Source organism: Xenopus laevis, chromosome 1S (assembly GCF_017654675.1).
Source record: "Xenopus laevis strain J_2021 chromosome 1S, Xenopus_laevis_v10.1, whole genome shotgun sequence".
In the NCBI taxonomy this organism is placed as follows: domain Eukaryota; kingdom Metazoa; phylum Chordata; class Amphibia; order Anura; family Pipidae; genus Xenopus; species Xenopus laevis.
The window spans coordinates 77590881-77605523 of NC_054372.1; the positions used below are offsets into that span (position 1 = coordinate 77590881).

A 14643-nucleotide genomic window follows, 5' to 3' on the forward strand; every position below is an offset into this window, starting at 1 on the left:
ACATCCATAGTCGCCAGCAGATATGGCACATCCTGTATACAGGATACATTTTTAACACATTCCAAGAGGTGAGGTGTGTCACGTAAGTATGTAGGGGTGGCACAAACTACAGGTTGCAATAAAGTATCCAAATAGATCCCTATTGGGTGTAATAGTGAGTCGCGGCCAGAAACTATCGGGCGACCCGGGGGCGAGGATAAGCTTTTGTGTACCTTGGGTAATGTATATAGCACTGGGCATTTGGGAAAATTTTGTTTCAAAAAATCACCAAGGATGTTATCTATTATGTTCGCATATATGGACCTATCAATCAATGCATCCACCTTAGCTTTAAACTTAGTGACCGGATCCCCGGTTAACTGTTTATATACCACAGAATCAGACAGTTGATTCATAATATCAGAACGATAGTCCATATAATTCATAATAACTATGCCCCCACCCTTGTCCGCCGGCCGTATCACAATATTGGTGTCAGACATTAGAGTCTTAATGGCCTCTCGTTCGGCCCTGGTGATATTATCATTCCGTATGTCATTGGTACCCCTTGTGCCCTCAAACATTTCGATTCCCTGTTTATACAGCTTTATTGTGGGGTTAGTCAATGGAGGAGTAAATTGGCTTTTCAATTTTAAGGATGTTGTCGGATTGGAATTGCTTGCTGTATCTTTAAAATGCTCTTTAAGGGATAGTGTGCGGCAAAATTTGAAACAGTCAATTTCCCAATTGAAGTGGTCAAAGTGGCAAGAGGGAACAAATGACAAACCTCTTTGGAGAAGGTGTAGCTCCGATGCCGTCAGCGAGTGTTGGGATAAATTGAAGATCGGCAATTCTAATCCCTGTGTCGACCTCTGCCTCTTGCGCCCCCTCCGCGTGCGGCACTTCTTGTGCGACCACGTCCTGTTGGCGGACGGTCCGTCATCTGGCTTGCGGTGTCTAAAAAAATTGGAGCTACTGGGCGTGCGTTGGATTCGGCCCGTGCTAGGCCCGGTTGTGAAGCTGTTGGCAGCATGCTCTCATCCCCCTCCGAATCTCCGGAGCTCACATCCACCGACCCAAGTGGTTTGTTTAACTTCCAGCGCGGAGTTCTCCTCTGGCGTGTATAGTATTGAGGCGGCTGACGTTCCCCGCTGAGCCATCTGTATACCCGATGTGTCGCATAATCATCATTTACTCGGCGAAGCTTCTCACGTTTAAAGCGCAGGAGATCCTGTTTATAGGCCTCCACTTTTTCACCGATCCGGGTCACAAATTCACAGTCCGTCGCGCTCCTCAGCAAATTGGCGTGTTCCGATTCAAACGTAGCCAATGATTTGCGCACCTTGGTCAGCTCACCGGACACTTCCTCTACCACCAGGATCATCAAATCGAACGAACACCTATTCAACACTCCAATCCACTTCTTGCAGAAGAACATGGTCTTGATAAAGGTCTTAGGAGCAGACCGAAACGTTGGCCGAATTTTAATGTAGACGTTTCAAATTTTGCCGCACACTATCCCTTAAAGAGCATTTTAAAGATACAGCAAGCAATTCCAATCCGACAACATCCTTAAAATTGAAAAGCCAATTTACTCCTCCATTGACTAACCCCACAATAAAGCTGTATAAACAGGGAATCGAAATGTTTGAGGGCACAAGGGGTACCAATGACATACGGAATGATAATATCACCAGGGCCGAACGAGAGGCCATTAAGACTCTAATGTCTGACACCAATATTGTGATACGGCCGGCGGACAAGGGTGGGGGCATAGTTATTATGAATTATATGGACTATCGTTCTGATATTATGAATCAACTGTCTGATTCTGTGGTATATAAACAGTTAACCGGGGATCCGGTCACTAAGTTTAAAGCTAAGGTGGATGCATTGATTGATAGGTCCATATATGCGAACATAATAGATAACATCCTTGGTGATTTTTTGAAACAAAATTTTCCCAAATGCCCAGTGCTATATACATTACCCAAGGTACACAAAAGCTTATCCTCGCCCCCTGGCCGCGACTCACTATTACACCCAATAGGGATCTATTTGGATACTTTATTGCAACCTGTAGTTTGTGCCACCCCTACATACTTACGTGACACACCTCACCTCTTGGAATGTGTTAAAAATGTATCCTGTATACAGGATGTGCCATATCTGCTGGCGACTATGGATGTGGTAAGCCTGTATACCATCATTCCCCATATGGCAGGTCTAGCTGCTATTAAACATGCTCTTTTGGAATCGACAGCATACATTGGTCCACCGATTTCCTTTGTATTAGAATTATTGGAATTGTCATTAACTTTAAATTATTTCCGTTTTGAAAATAATTTTTATTTACAGACATCTGGGACAGCTATGGGGGCTGCCATGGCACCTGCTTACGCTAATCTGTTTATGCACCAGTATGAGCAATGCCACATAATCCCACGGTTTGCTGAAAAAAATTTTCTCTTCAAACGCTATATCGATGACATGCTGATCATCTGGCGTGGCATGATGAATTCATTGAGATGGTTAATGAACTTAATGCATTGGACAGTCCGGTCAGATTCACTTATACAATACATCCCAATACAATCCAATTTTTGGATATTGAACTGAGGTTGCACAATAACCAATTGGATTTCACTCTTTTTAGAAAACCGACTGACAAAAATACACTTCTTCATTATGATAGTTGCCATCCACCCTCAATGAAAAAATCCCTTCCTATTTCTCAATTTTGTAGGGTACTTAGAAATAATTCTGACACACGTGCTGCTGAATGTCAGCTTGGGGAGATGTGGCTCCGCTTTAATGAGCGCGGCTACCCGGACAGATTGTTACAACAGGCCCTCTCCACCGCTAGACAAAGGATAGCTGATTCAGATAAGCCACCACAAAAGGAGCCTAGACTTACCTTTACAACCACTTATAATACATGTGCCAATGTGGCCAGTTATTATCTAAGGGATCAGTGGAAAATTATTGAGGCTGATAAGTCTTTGAGACAAGTGGTATCAGGGCCCCCAATGTTGTGTTACAAACGGGGTACCAATTTAAGAGACCTGTTGGTTAAGAGTGACCCGATAATGTGCTATTCCAAGAAACCTGGGGGTTGGTTAAGTACATTAAAACCCGGCTGCTTCAGATGTCCAAATAGTACATCTTGCAGATATATGAGCCCGGGTACATCATTTTTTCATCCTCAAACTGGTAAACGACTAAACATTAGACACCACATTTCGTGTACCACCACCCATGTAATATATTTGATTACGTGTCCTTGTGGGTTATCCTACATAGGCAAAACTGACCAAACATTGCGGCTACGGATGGATGGGCACCGTTCGGCCATTAACACAGCCTTCAGAGATGGCCATACCACCAAACCTGTGGCTAAACATTTCCTGGAAAAAGGTCATAGATTGCCCACATTTAGGTTTATAGCTATCGACCATATCCCACCGCTGAAGCGAGGTGGAGATAGATCTAGATTGCTATTGCAGCGTGAAACCTTTTGGATCCGTAAACTCAACACTGTTGCCCCTGCAGGATTGAATGAATACTGCTCTTTCTTATGTTTTTTAAATCAGCGTTAATCATGATCTACTAGTTACATAATTGCCATTAGGTTCTAAAATGTTTCCACATGGATTTGTCTGTATGTTTTGTTTTATTTTGTATCAATTTGTGTGTAACAAAGGGTTTTTTTACTTTGCAGTAACTACACAGATTTGTTTCATTTATCTGGTGCTGGATTTTGTTACAGTCACATGATTGCGGGGGTGTGCACAACTGGGTGAGTGACATGTTTTTAGCTATTTAAACATGGTGGATTTACTAAGAACATGGTCTTGATAAAGGTCTTAGGAGCAGACCGAAACGTTGGCCGAATTTTAATGTAAATTAATAAATATGGAATTTTAATTTTTTGTATACAAATCCTGGTGTGCATCTTTTTCTTTTTTGCTATTTTTATATATGTATATATATATATATATATATATATATATATATATATATATATATATATATATATATATATATATATATATATATATGAAGAGTACAGCCTACCATTCTCTTTGTACCCCATCCCAAGTATAACTTCTGGAGCTCTGTAGTAACGGGTAACTACATAAGGAGTCATCATGAAACTAGTGCCAGCTGTCCTTGCCAGTCCAAAGTCAAGGATCTTCAATGTGCAATCTGACTTCACAACAATATTACTTGGCTTTAGATCCTGCAGTGAAAAAAGTGAAAGAAAGTTTATTTATTTAAGGAATATCATAATAGATACCTTGTGTAGCACGGGTATGAACAAAATAGGTTTTAAATGTCAGAGCATTATATTTCCAAAGGGCCCTAACAGCAAAATAAAACATTGTATTTCAGTGTCAAATTTACACAAGATTTGAAAATAAGGTAAATTTACAACACACAACGCAGTGTGGAAAGTGCAGAAAAAAGGCTCCAATTGGCACATTGCCTTACCTGTATTTCCACAGGGCTTTTTGGCATGCCTCTTAAATTGAGAGCTGCCTAACATAGGAAGAAATCCCCCCACCTGGCTCATTTGTACATGCAAGTTAGGGATATGACAGAGCTAGCTGTGCCTCATGATGCTGTATTCTGCTTCTTGCAAAATATAACTTTTTTGGTACCAACCCTATGGATGATTCCAGCTGAATGAAGGTGCTTTATTCCGCATAACATTTGGTAGAGCAAATATGACATTCTTTCATGATCAAGTTCCATCTGAATCACCTGGCACAAGTTGGCATCCATTAGTTCCATAACTAGGTATCTGTAAAATGTAACAAAAATTTAGTACTGATCCAATATACTGTAAGTACTGAAAATGCTCAAGGGCATAAGAAAATTATGCATCAAATGTAGCTTAAAGGTCGATACCTTGGTACAAAATAATACATACATTGTAAAATAGCACAGGCTGCTATTTATCTGTGTAAATGGCTATGGTTTTTCACAGGCAGTTTAAGTCATATAATTAAATGAACAGTAAGTAGTAATGGGTGAATCAGACCCATTACGCAGAAATTCGTGAAACTGCGAAAATTTTGCCAAATGCATTGAAGTCTATGGACGACAATTTTTTTCATCTATTAAAATCTATGGGCATCTTTTTTGCTGTAAAACCTGGTGGAAATTTTTGCTTATCTCTAACTAACACCAGAAACGTAAAGTGTTTTAAAGTCATGAAAATATAATGTACTGTTGTGCTGTACTGGTGTGTTTGTTTCAGACACTCTACAATAGTTTAGATATACTGATGTGTAGCCATTGGGGGGAATAACAGATAGGATTCTTCAGAGCTTATCTGTTATCTACTGTGTATTATGTGCTTGAATGGCCATGTCTACACAGCAACTTGTTTATATATAGTTATAGTTGTGCTCCTGAAGCAAACACACCACTGCAGCAGTACATTATACTGTCATTCCTTTTTTTTTTTTTTAATTCGGCTAGTTTATTGAGAAAAAAACATACATACAGAAAAACATAGTACATTTCACATTGGCAGTGACAATAGTTAGCATGTTTTGTACAACTGTTTAAGTCAGAGGGTGAGCACTGCAACCATGGTAAACCTGGGGCGTCCCACTGAGACAGTGAAAATTGCAGCTCACTGAAACCTTATCCTGTTCTTTGCACTCTTATCTTACTCCACTATAGGTTGTTGTGGGTTGAGGGGGCAGGGCTATATTTATGTTCGATGGCGCCCTAGGCATCGGACCTAAACACGTCCCCACTTCGTGTGTGCTGACGTCACATGCAGGCGTGCTGACGTCATGCGTCGTGTGCACTGTCATGTCATGTGACTTATTCGGCATAAGTGACGTCAGTGCACTGACATTCTTCCTTGGCCCCCCTAACCCTCACCCCCTCAGCTCCTTCACCGGATTTCGTATGGAAATCCGTTGTGGAGGATGGGGAGAGTTTAAAAACAAAAACAAATAAAATAGGCACTCCCTAGGCACAGGCCCTTGGGGGCCTATATATAAATACGGCTCTGTGAGGGGGTAAATATCTGTCCAGGAGCCCCACATTTTGTGAAATTTAGTGGAACCCCCCTTTTAGTGCACATTAGTTGCTCAATACTGCAGGTGCCCTGCTTCCAAGTAGAGAAGGTAGGGGGAGAAATAGTTCACCAATTTTGGGTTATTAACCTCTTAGCCAGTAGCAATGCCTCAAGGAGAAAGAGTGACTGGTATTGGTTTAGCTTAAGTTCTTGTATTATAGCCAAAATATATATCTTGGGTATTTTATGGATTGTAACCTGTATCTCTGTCTCCAATGCATCTAAGATTATTCCCCAGTATGAGGTAATTTTACCAGATCATATGTAGCAAGGTTCCTTTATCTAAGGTACATCTGTTGCAGACATCTGGGTTGTTGGCATTAATCTGGTGGAGTCTGACAGAGGTATAGAAGGCCCTGTGAAGAATATACAGATGTATTATGCGTGACCTGTAGTTGGGGGATACTAGCTATTCTTGTGCTCAGTGTCATCTAGGATTGTGTCAAAGTACGCCTCCCATTTATTCCGTAATCCTTCTAAATTATCCCCATGCACCTCCTGTTGTAGACTAGCATATAACATAGTGACAAGTCCTTTAGTGTGTCCAGAAAAGACAGAAAAGGGTGGGTGGACTGGAAAGGTTGTGGTGTTTGGGTGTGGCCTTTAGGGCACAGTTAAGCCTATGAAAGTTCAACCACTGGTTTTGTGGGAAGTGAAATGTTGTTATCTTGCCACACGTCACCCAGAGTAGTAATGTCACATTTTACCCACAGTCCCATGCAGCCTAATTCTACAATAAGGGGATAGTCCTGATTATTCCAAAGTGGTGTTAGTGGATCTGCAACTAGGGATTTAATGCGTAGAGAGAGAGACATTGCGTAGAGAGCTAACTGGGTGCTTCAGATTTGGTACAACATTTTCCCCCAGAAGCCAGCTGACAGGGTTTGCACTAAATCCCGTTATTTGAACCCAGAGTGAATGAAGTAGTGGACCCTGTGGTGTGAAACTTCTACCCAAGTAGCTAAATGCCCCAACCCAACTGTGCAGCCAAGTAATACGAATACATATTCTGAAGGGCCAAGCCTGCTTTACATTTGGCGTGCATTAATTACTTTAACTTTAACCTCGGTCTAGAGTGGGCCCACAGCAGCTGACAAAATACAGCGTTCATTTTTAAGAAATAAGATTTTGGTGCCCATATAGGAGCATGCTGTAGGGTATAGAGAAGCTTGGGTAAAATAAGCATTTTTATGAGATGTACTCGACCTGTGGGACCTACAGGGAGGTTGGTCCATGACAGTTTTTTGGTCATCCAGTCAATAGCTGGGTCCAGATTGAGGATCAAATATTGCTGGAGGGAGTCTGTAACTTTAACCCCGAGATAGGTAAACTCTGGTACCACTTTGAGGGGAAAGGTGGCCACTGGTTCATTGTTAGTAGGTGGGACTAACATAAGTGCTGTAGTTTATATCCCTAGTGCCAAACCTTGCCAGTATGTCCAGAGCATTGGTCAGAAACTACCCTCTGTCCCCAAGGTAGAGAAGGGTATCATCTGCATATAACAGAATGGGATCATCCCTGTTACCTAGTATAAAGACAGTTATTTTATCATGAGATCTAATAAGATCAAAGGCTCAATGGTCAATGTAAATAGTAGGGGGGAGAGTCGGCTATAGGGGCATTGTAGAGTAGTTTAACCCTTTCCCCGCCAGCCGTTTTGTCCTAGATGCGAACATCTACTGCCAAGCAGTTTTTAGATATTTTGCACTCTTTCACTTTAAGGGCCTTTCCTGGGGTGGTCTTTTAGTTAACCCAGGAAAACAATATATTGTTTTTTTCAGGACAACCTGAACTTTCACAATATGCAAGAATTTTGGTGTAATTCTACTTCTGTAAAAAAAATATTGGATTCTAAGTGTCAAATAAAATGAAAAAAATCATGTTTCACGAAGAACAATCACATATATCAGAAACATCATTCATTTTATGTACGAGAACACAGCCGATTTAGAAAGGTCTATGTCTCCTGAACGCGACAATACCAAATATATAACAGGATGACTGGGGAACTGGCAGCTAAGCTCTCAATCTCAGCGAAGCACCCCCGCTCCAGGTGTAGGATATATGCAAATCAAACAGAGAGCTGAGAGAAAGCAAACGAAGAGGCAGAACTTGCTGCTAAGTGCTCTTTATTGCACACAACATGTTTCGGGCCCAAAGCCCTTTATCAAGTGTACAAATCATTATGTGAACAGACTTTTTAAGGTGTAAAACAGGAAGTGAGATCATAAAACATGATATGTCAATCAAAAGTGGCATGGTATTCATGTCGTCATAATTTATGTTAATAAAAATATATAAAATACCTTTGTTATAGTTCAACCGTGATACAGTGCTTATGTCATCACAATACGTGCTCATAAAATCGATAAAATATAAAAATAGTACAAAAATAGTCCAAATGGTCTTTTGACTTCATTCCAAGATTACGAAATTTATATAAGTATTGCACAAAGGTTGTATCTACACAGTGTTTCACTAAAGTGCTGATATACTAATGAACACAAAAGGAACTGCCCATTTCTAGGCCTACCACTAATACAACAAGATCACATGTCTATTTTACATAGAAGGATTACCCAATATTCTTACCACTAGTTGTACATATAATGTAACTATCTTGGGCTCAGTAATTCTGTTATCTGCAAGGAAAAAATAGAATATAAGTTTTAAGGGAGAATACATTACAAATGTATCAAAAAGGACGTCTCAATGGGCTGTAAAAAAGTTAAAAAGTTATCAGTCATCGTATACACAAAATAGAAATAAGGGATGTTACAATGTAGTTATAAGAAACATTTGACACTCCAGCTATCATTCATGCCTTTTGGATAGAGAGTATCCAGTTTTTTAATCCAGTATGCCTCCCTCTGTGACAATTTTTTCCTCTGATTGCCTCCTCTTTGCATTGGGTTAACAACTTCAAGTATAGCCCATCTTAGCTGGGACTGATTATGGTTGGCAGTATTAAAGTGTCTAGATACTGTTGTGTCGGTGGCTGCTCCTTTTTTAAAATTCCTTATATTCCCTTTATGTTCCTTTATGCGTGTCTTAACTGCTCTTATGGTTTGACCAATGTATGCAAGCCCACAGGGACATTTTAGCATATAGATCACATAGCTTGTATCACATGTAGCAAAGTGATTTAGCTTAACAGGAGTGCCGTTTGATGGATGTCGCAAGGTTTCTCCTTTAATGATAGCGGAGCAACAATTGCAATTTAGACAGGCAAATGTTCCCACTTTAGGCTGACCCAGAAACCTCTGGGTACCCAGTATACGGGGCGGGTTAACTTCCGATGGGCATAATATATCTCGAAGACACCTTCCTTTGTTGTAGCTAAATATTGGGGGTTTTGTCAGGGAACTCCTTAATGTTTTTTCCTGTAATACCAATGGCCAGTATTTGTGGATTATACGTTCTATATCTTTGCTTTTGGTACTGTATTGGCTTACAAATGGGAAAACATCCCTTCTGTCTCTAACTTTATATGTAAGAAGTTCTTTCCTAGGTATTGTGCCTACTTCCCTGGCGCAGTTCTCAATATTTTTAGGTTTATAACCACGTTCAATAAATCTATGTTTAAGGGTATTTACTGCAAGGGAATAGTTGGTCTCTTCAGAAGTGATCCTACGTGCCCTTATAAACTGGCCCTTAGGGATTGCTCTCATTACTTTAGGGGCATGGAAACTAGAAGCATGTAAGATATTATTTTTCTCAGTGGGTTTACGGTACAGATTTGTACTGATGTTACCCTCATTTACAGTTATGGTAACATCAAGGAAGTTAATGCTCTGCCCCCCCTGCTCAGTGGTGAATTTTATAGTAGGGTGTGCCTCATTTGCTTTGTTAACCATTTCCATAAAGGCAGAGTCTGAACCTTCCCACAATATGAGGATATCATCCACAAATCTATAATATCCCAGTATGTACTGTAAATATGGTGCTGTCAGGAATAATTGCTTCTCGATTCTGTGGACAAAAATATTGGCAAATGATGGAGCGACGGCTGCACCCATCGACGTCCCCTGTCTTTGCCAATAGAATTCCCCAGAGAATCTAAAGTAATTCCTCTTTAAGACAACCGACAAACAATCAATGATAAAATACAGTAGTTGATGAGAGACATTTGTTTCTAATAAAGCTTCCTCTACATATCGTATACCCTCTTCTTGCGGGATAGACGTGTAGAGGCTCTGTATGTCAATACTATACAGTTTAACATTGGTACTCATTTTCCCAAGATCCCTTAATTTACAAAGTAAATCTGTGGTGTCAGTGAGGCAGGTAGGAATATTGGCAACCAAGGGCTGTAGAAACTTATCCACAAACTTGGAAAGAGGTTCTAGTACAGAATCTATTCCAGAAACTATAGGCCTGCCTGGCGGATTCTCTAAGGACTTATGGATCTTAGGTAGCAGGTATAGCACAGGTATGCGCGGATGTTCTTTACAAAGGAAATCTTTTACATGGTTTGGAATAAGGCCATTCTCGGCTGCTTGCGAGACCATCAATTCAACCTCTTTTTTTATATTGAGAGTGGGATCAATCTCTATTTTCTCATAATGGCCTGGCATATTGAGTTGTTTATAGGCCTCCTGTAGGTAAGAGTCCTTATTCAATAATACAATTGCCCCACCTTTATCAGCTTTACGTATAACAATTGACTCATTCGTTTTGAGTTTTTGAAGTGCCGATTTCTCCTTATAAGTAAGATTTGTCCTGCACCCCTTGGTTGCATTCTTTTCCCAAACCTGTTTCACCTCATGTGTAACGATTTTTTCAAAGGCAGACAAAAATTCATTATTTACTTCAGGTACAAAAGTGCTAGTATTTTTTAACCCATTAAACACTTCAACTGGGTTAGTAGTTTTAATACTACTAGCAGCCCCAAGTGTGCCAAAATGTAATTTTAATTTAATATTCCTTAGAAACTTTTGAAAGTCAATTTCCCAGGTCACAAATTCAGGGTTATGTGTTGGTACAAAGCCTAGACCCTTATTAAGTACTTGTATTTCATACTTGTCTAGTTCATAGGAGGATAAGTTCACCACAAGGTGATTTACCTTGTTGCCTTGCGATTCCTCGTTGGGTATTGCTCCCTGGTGTTCTGTGGCTTTTGATTGCGTGGTATACCCATCGTGTCCTGGGGTGCCGCAGCTCCTAAAAAAGGCACAGAGGATTGGGAAGATGAGGCAGAGCATTCTTCGCTGCTGGATGTTAGCTCCGTCGGTGCGCGTGATGTGCCCTGTCGTGGGGTTCTATAACGCTGTTTGCGCCGATACTGGGGCTGTGCGGTATCAGTTGAAGCCCAAGGTCTTCTTTCCGCTCGATCCGTTCGTCTGTAGCGCGGACTATACTGGCCTGGCTGTGTACGCTGGCTGTTCCTGTCTTCTCGCCACGTGTATTCGCGGCCCTCTCTGTAGTCACGCGCGTCTCTTTCGAACTTGTTGCGCTTTCGGAGGATGATAGTCTCGCGTAATTTGGCCAGTGCACGCTCCTGTTCGCTGATCACTTTCTCCGCTTGATCCTTGCCTTTCTCTAATAGTAGCTGTTCTTTGTATTTCTGGACTTCAGTGCGGATATCCACCAGCTTTTCAGTAAGTGTTTCAACGGTTAAAAGCATCAAATCCTGGCTACATTTATTGCATATTTCATGCCAGCGTTGTTGCAGGAGATTATTTTCTGCACATAAATTAGGTTTGATGTCAAGTCTTAGACCTCGGGGAATTCTTTTAACTTTGATATATTCAGCCAGAGAACTTACATGCAGACTGGTGTGTATTTCCTTTCGTCGTAGGTTGAACAGATCCTTCTCTGTATCTGTAGTAACGATGTCTTGCGTTGAAAGCAGATTTACTGCATCAATTTTGCTTAAAATCCTTCCAATATCTGCTTCATCATATGCAAACGTAGTCGCAGTTGAAGGGATAGAATCCTCAGACATATTAAAATGCTGTCCTTCACCCACAGTCTAGCGGTACTCACTTTTGAACAATATAACAGGATGACTGGGGAACTGGCAGCTAAGCTCTCAATCTCAGCGAAGCACCTCCGCTCCAGGTGTAGGATATATGCAAATCAAACAGAGAGCTGAGAGAAAGCAAACGAAGAGGCAGAACTTGCTGCTAAGTGCTCTTTATTGCACACAACATGTTTCGGGCCCAAAGCCCTTTATCAAGTGTACAAATCATTATGTGAACAGTCTGTTTGCTTTTAACCGTTGAAACACTTACTGAAAAGCTGGTGGATATCCGCACTGAAGTCCAGAAATACAAAGAACAGCTACTATTAGAGAAAGGCAAGGATCAAGCGGAGAAAGTGATCAGCGAACAGGAGCGTGCACTGGCCAAATTACGCGAGACTATCATCCTCCGAAAGCGCAACAAGTTCGAAAGAGACGCGCGTGACTACAGAGAGGGCCGCGAATACACGTGGCGAGAAGACAGGAACAGCCAGCGTACACAGCCAGGCCAGTATAGTCCGCGCTACAGACGAACGGATCGAGCGGAAAGAAGACCTTGGGCTTCAACTGATACCGCACAGCCCCAGTATCGGCGCAAACAGCGTTATAGAACCCCACGACAGGGCACATCACGCGCACCGACGGAGCTAACATCCAGCAGCGAAGAATGCTCTGCCTCATCTTCCCAATCCTCTGTGCCTTTTTTAGGAGCTGCGGCACCCCAGGACACGATGGGTATACCACGCAATCAAAAGCCACAGAACACCAGGGAGCAATACCCAACGAGGAATCGCAAGGCAACAAGGTAAATCACCTTGTGGTGAACTTATCCTCCTATGAACTAGACAAGTATGAAATACAAGTACTTAATAAGGGTCTAGGCTTTGTACCAACACATAACCCTGAATTTGTGACCTGGGAAATTGACTTTCAAAAGTTTCTAAGGAATATTAAATTAAAATTACATTTTGGCACACTTGGGGCTGCTAGTAGTATTAAAACTACTAACCCAGTTGAAGTGTTTAATGGGTTAAAAAATACTAGCACTTTTGTACCTGAAGTAAATAATGAATTTTTGTCTGCCTTTGAAAAAATCGTTACACATGAGGTGAAACAGGTTTGGGAAAAGAATGCAACCAAGGGGTGCAGGACAAATCTTACTTATAAGGAGAAATCGGCACTTCAAAAACTCAAAACGAATGAGTCAATTGTTATACGTAAAGCTGATAAAGGTGGGGCAATTGTATTATTGAATAAGGACTCTTACCTACAGGAGGCCTATAAACAACTCAATATGCCAGGCCATTATGAGAAAATAGAGATTGATCCCACTCTCAATATAAAAAAAGAGGTTGAATTGATGGTCTCGCAAGCAGCCGAGAATGGCCTTATTCCAAACCATGTAAAAGATTTCCTTTGTAAAGAACATCCGCGCATACCTGTGCTATACCTGCTACCTAAGATCCATAAGTCCTTAGAGAATCCGCCAGGCAGGCCTATAGTTTCTGGAATAGATTCTGTACTAGAACCTCTTTCCAAGTTTGTGGATAAGTTTCTACAGCCCTTGGTTGCCAATATTCCTACCTGCCTCACTGACACCACAGATTTACTTTGTAAATTAAGGGATCTTGGGAAAATGAGTACCAATGTTAAACTGTATAGTATTGACATACAGAGCCTCTACACGTCTATCCCGCAAGAAGAGGGTATACGATATGTAGAGGAAGCTTTATTAGAAACAAATGTCTCTCATCAACTACTGTATTTTATCATTGATTGTTTGTCGGTTGTCTTAAAGAGGAATTACTTTAGATTCTCTGGGGAATTCTATTGGCAAAGACAGGGGACGTCGATGGGTGCAGCCGTCGCTCCATCATTTGCCAATATTTTTGTCCACAGAATCGAGAAGCAATTATTCCTGACAGCACCATATTTACAGTACATACTGGGATATTATAGATTTGTGGATGATATCCTCATATTGTGGGAAGGTTCAGACTCTGCCTTTATGGAAATGGTTAACAAAGCAAATGAGGCACACCCTACTATAAAATTCACCACTGAGCAGGGGGGGCAGAGCATTAACTTCCTTGATGTTACCATAACTGTAAATGAGGGTAACATCAGTACAAATCTGTACCGTAAACCCACTGAGAAAAATAATATCTTACATGCTTCTAGTTTCCATGCCCCTAAAGTAATGAGAGCAATCCCTAAGGGCCAGTTTATAAGGGCACGTAGGATCACTTCTGAAGAGACCAACTATTCCCTTGCAGTAAATACCCTTAAACATAGATTTATTGAACGTGGTTATAAACCTAAAAATATTGAGAACTGCGCCAGGGAAGTAGGCACAATACCTAGGAAAGAACTTCTTACATATAAAGTTAGAGACAGAAGGGATGTTTTCCCATTTGTAAGCCAATACAGTACCAAAAGCAAAGATATAGAACGTATAATCCACAAATACTGGCCATTGGTATTACAGGAAAAAACATTAAGGAGTTCCCTGACAAAACCCCCAATATTTAGCTACAACAAAGGAAGGTGTCTTCGAGATATATTATGCCCATCGGAAGTTAACCCGCCCCGTATA

General features: G+C 41.0%; 1 protein-coding gene across 7 annotated transcripts in view; it reads right to left on the reverse strand.

The window, feature by feature from the left end:
* mapk10.S (mitogen-activated protein kinase 10 S homeolog) overlaps positions 1-14643 on the reverse strand; it is a 228294-nt gene that overhangs the window by 106794 nt on the left and 106857 nt on the right. For all 7 annotated transcript variants that reach the window (XM_041579776.1, XM_041579777.1, XM_041579771.1 and 4 more), the window contains exons 6-7: positions 4648-4786; positions 4057-4222 (exon numbers count right to left, since the gene is read on the reverse strand). In XM_041579776.1, coding sequence (XP_041435710.1) covers positions 4057-4222; positions 4648-4786 — 305 coding nt within the window. The remainder of the gene's footprint in view (positions 1-4056; positions 4223-4647; positions 4787-14643) is intronic.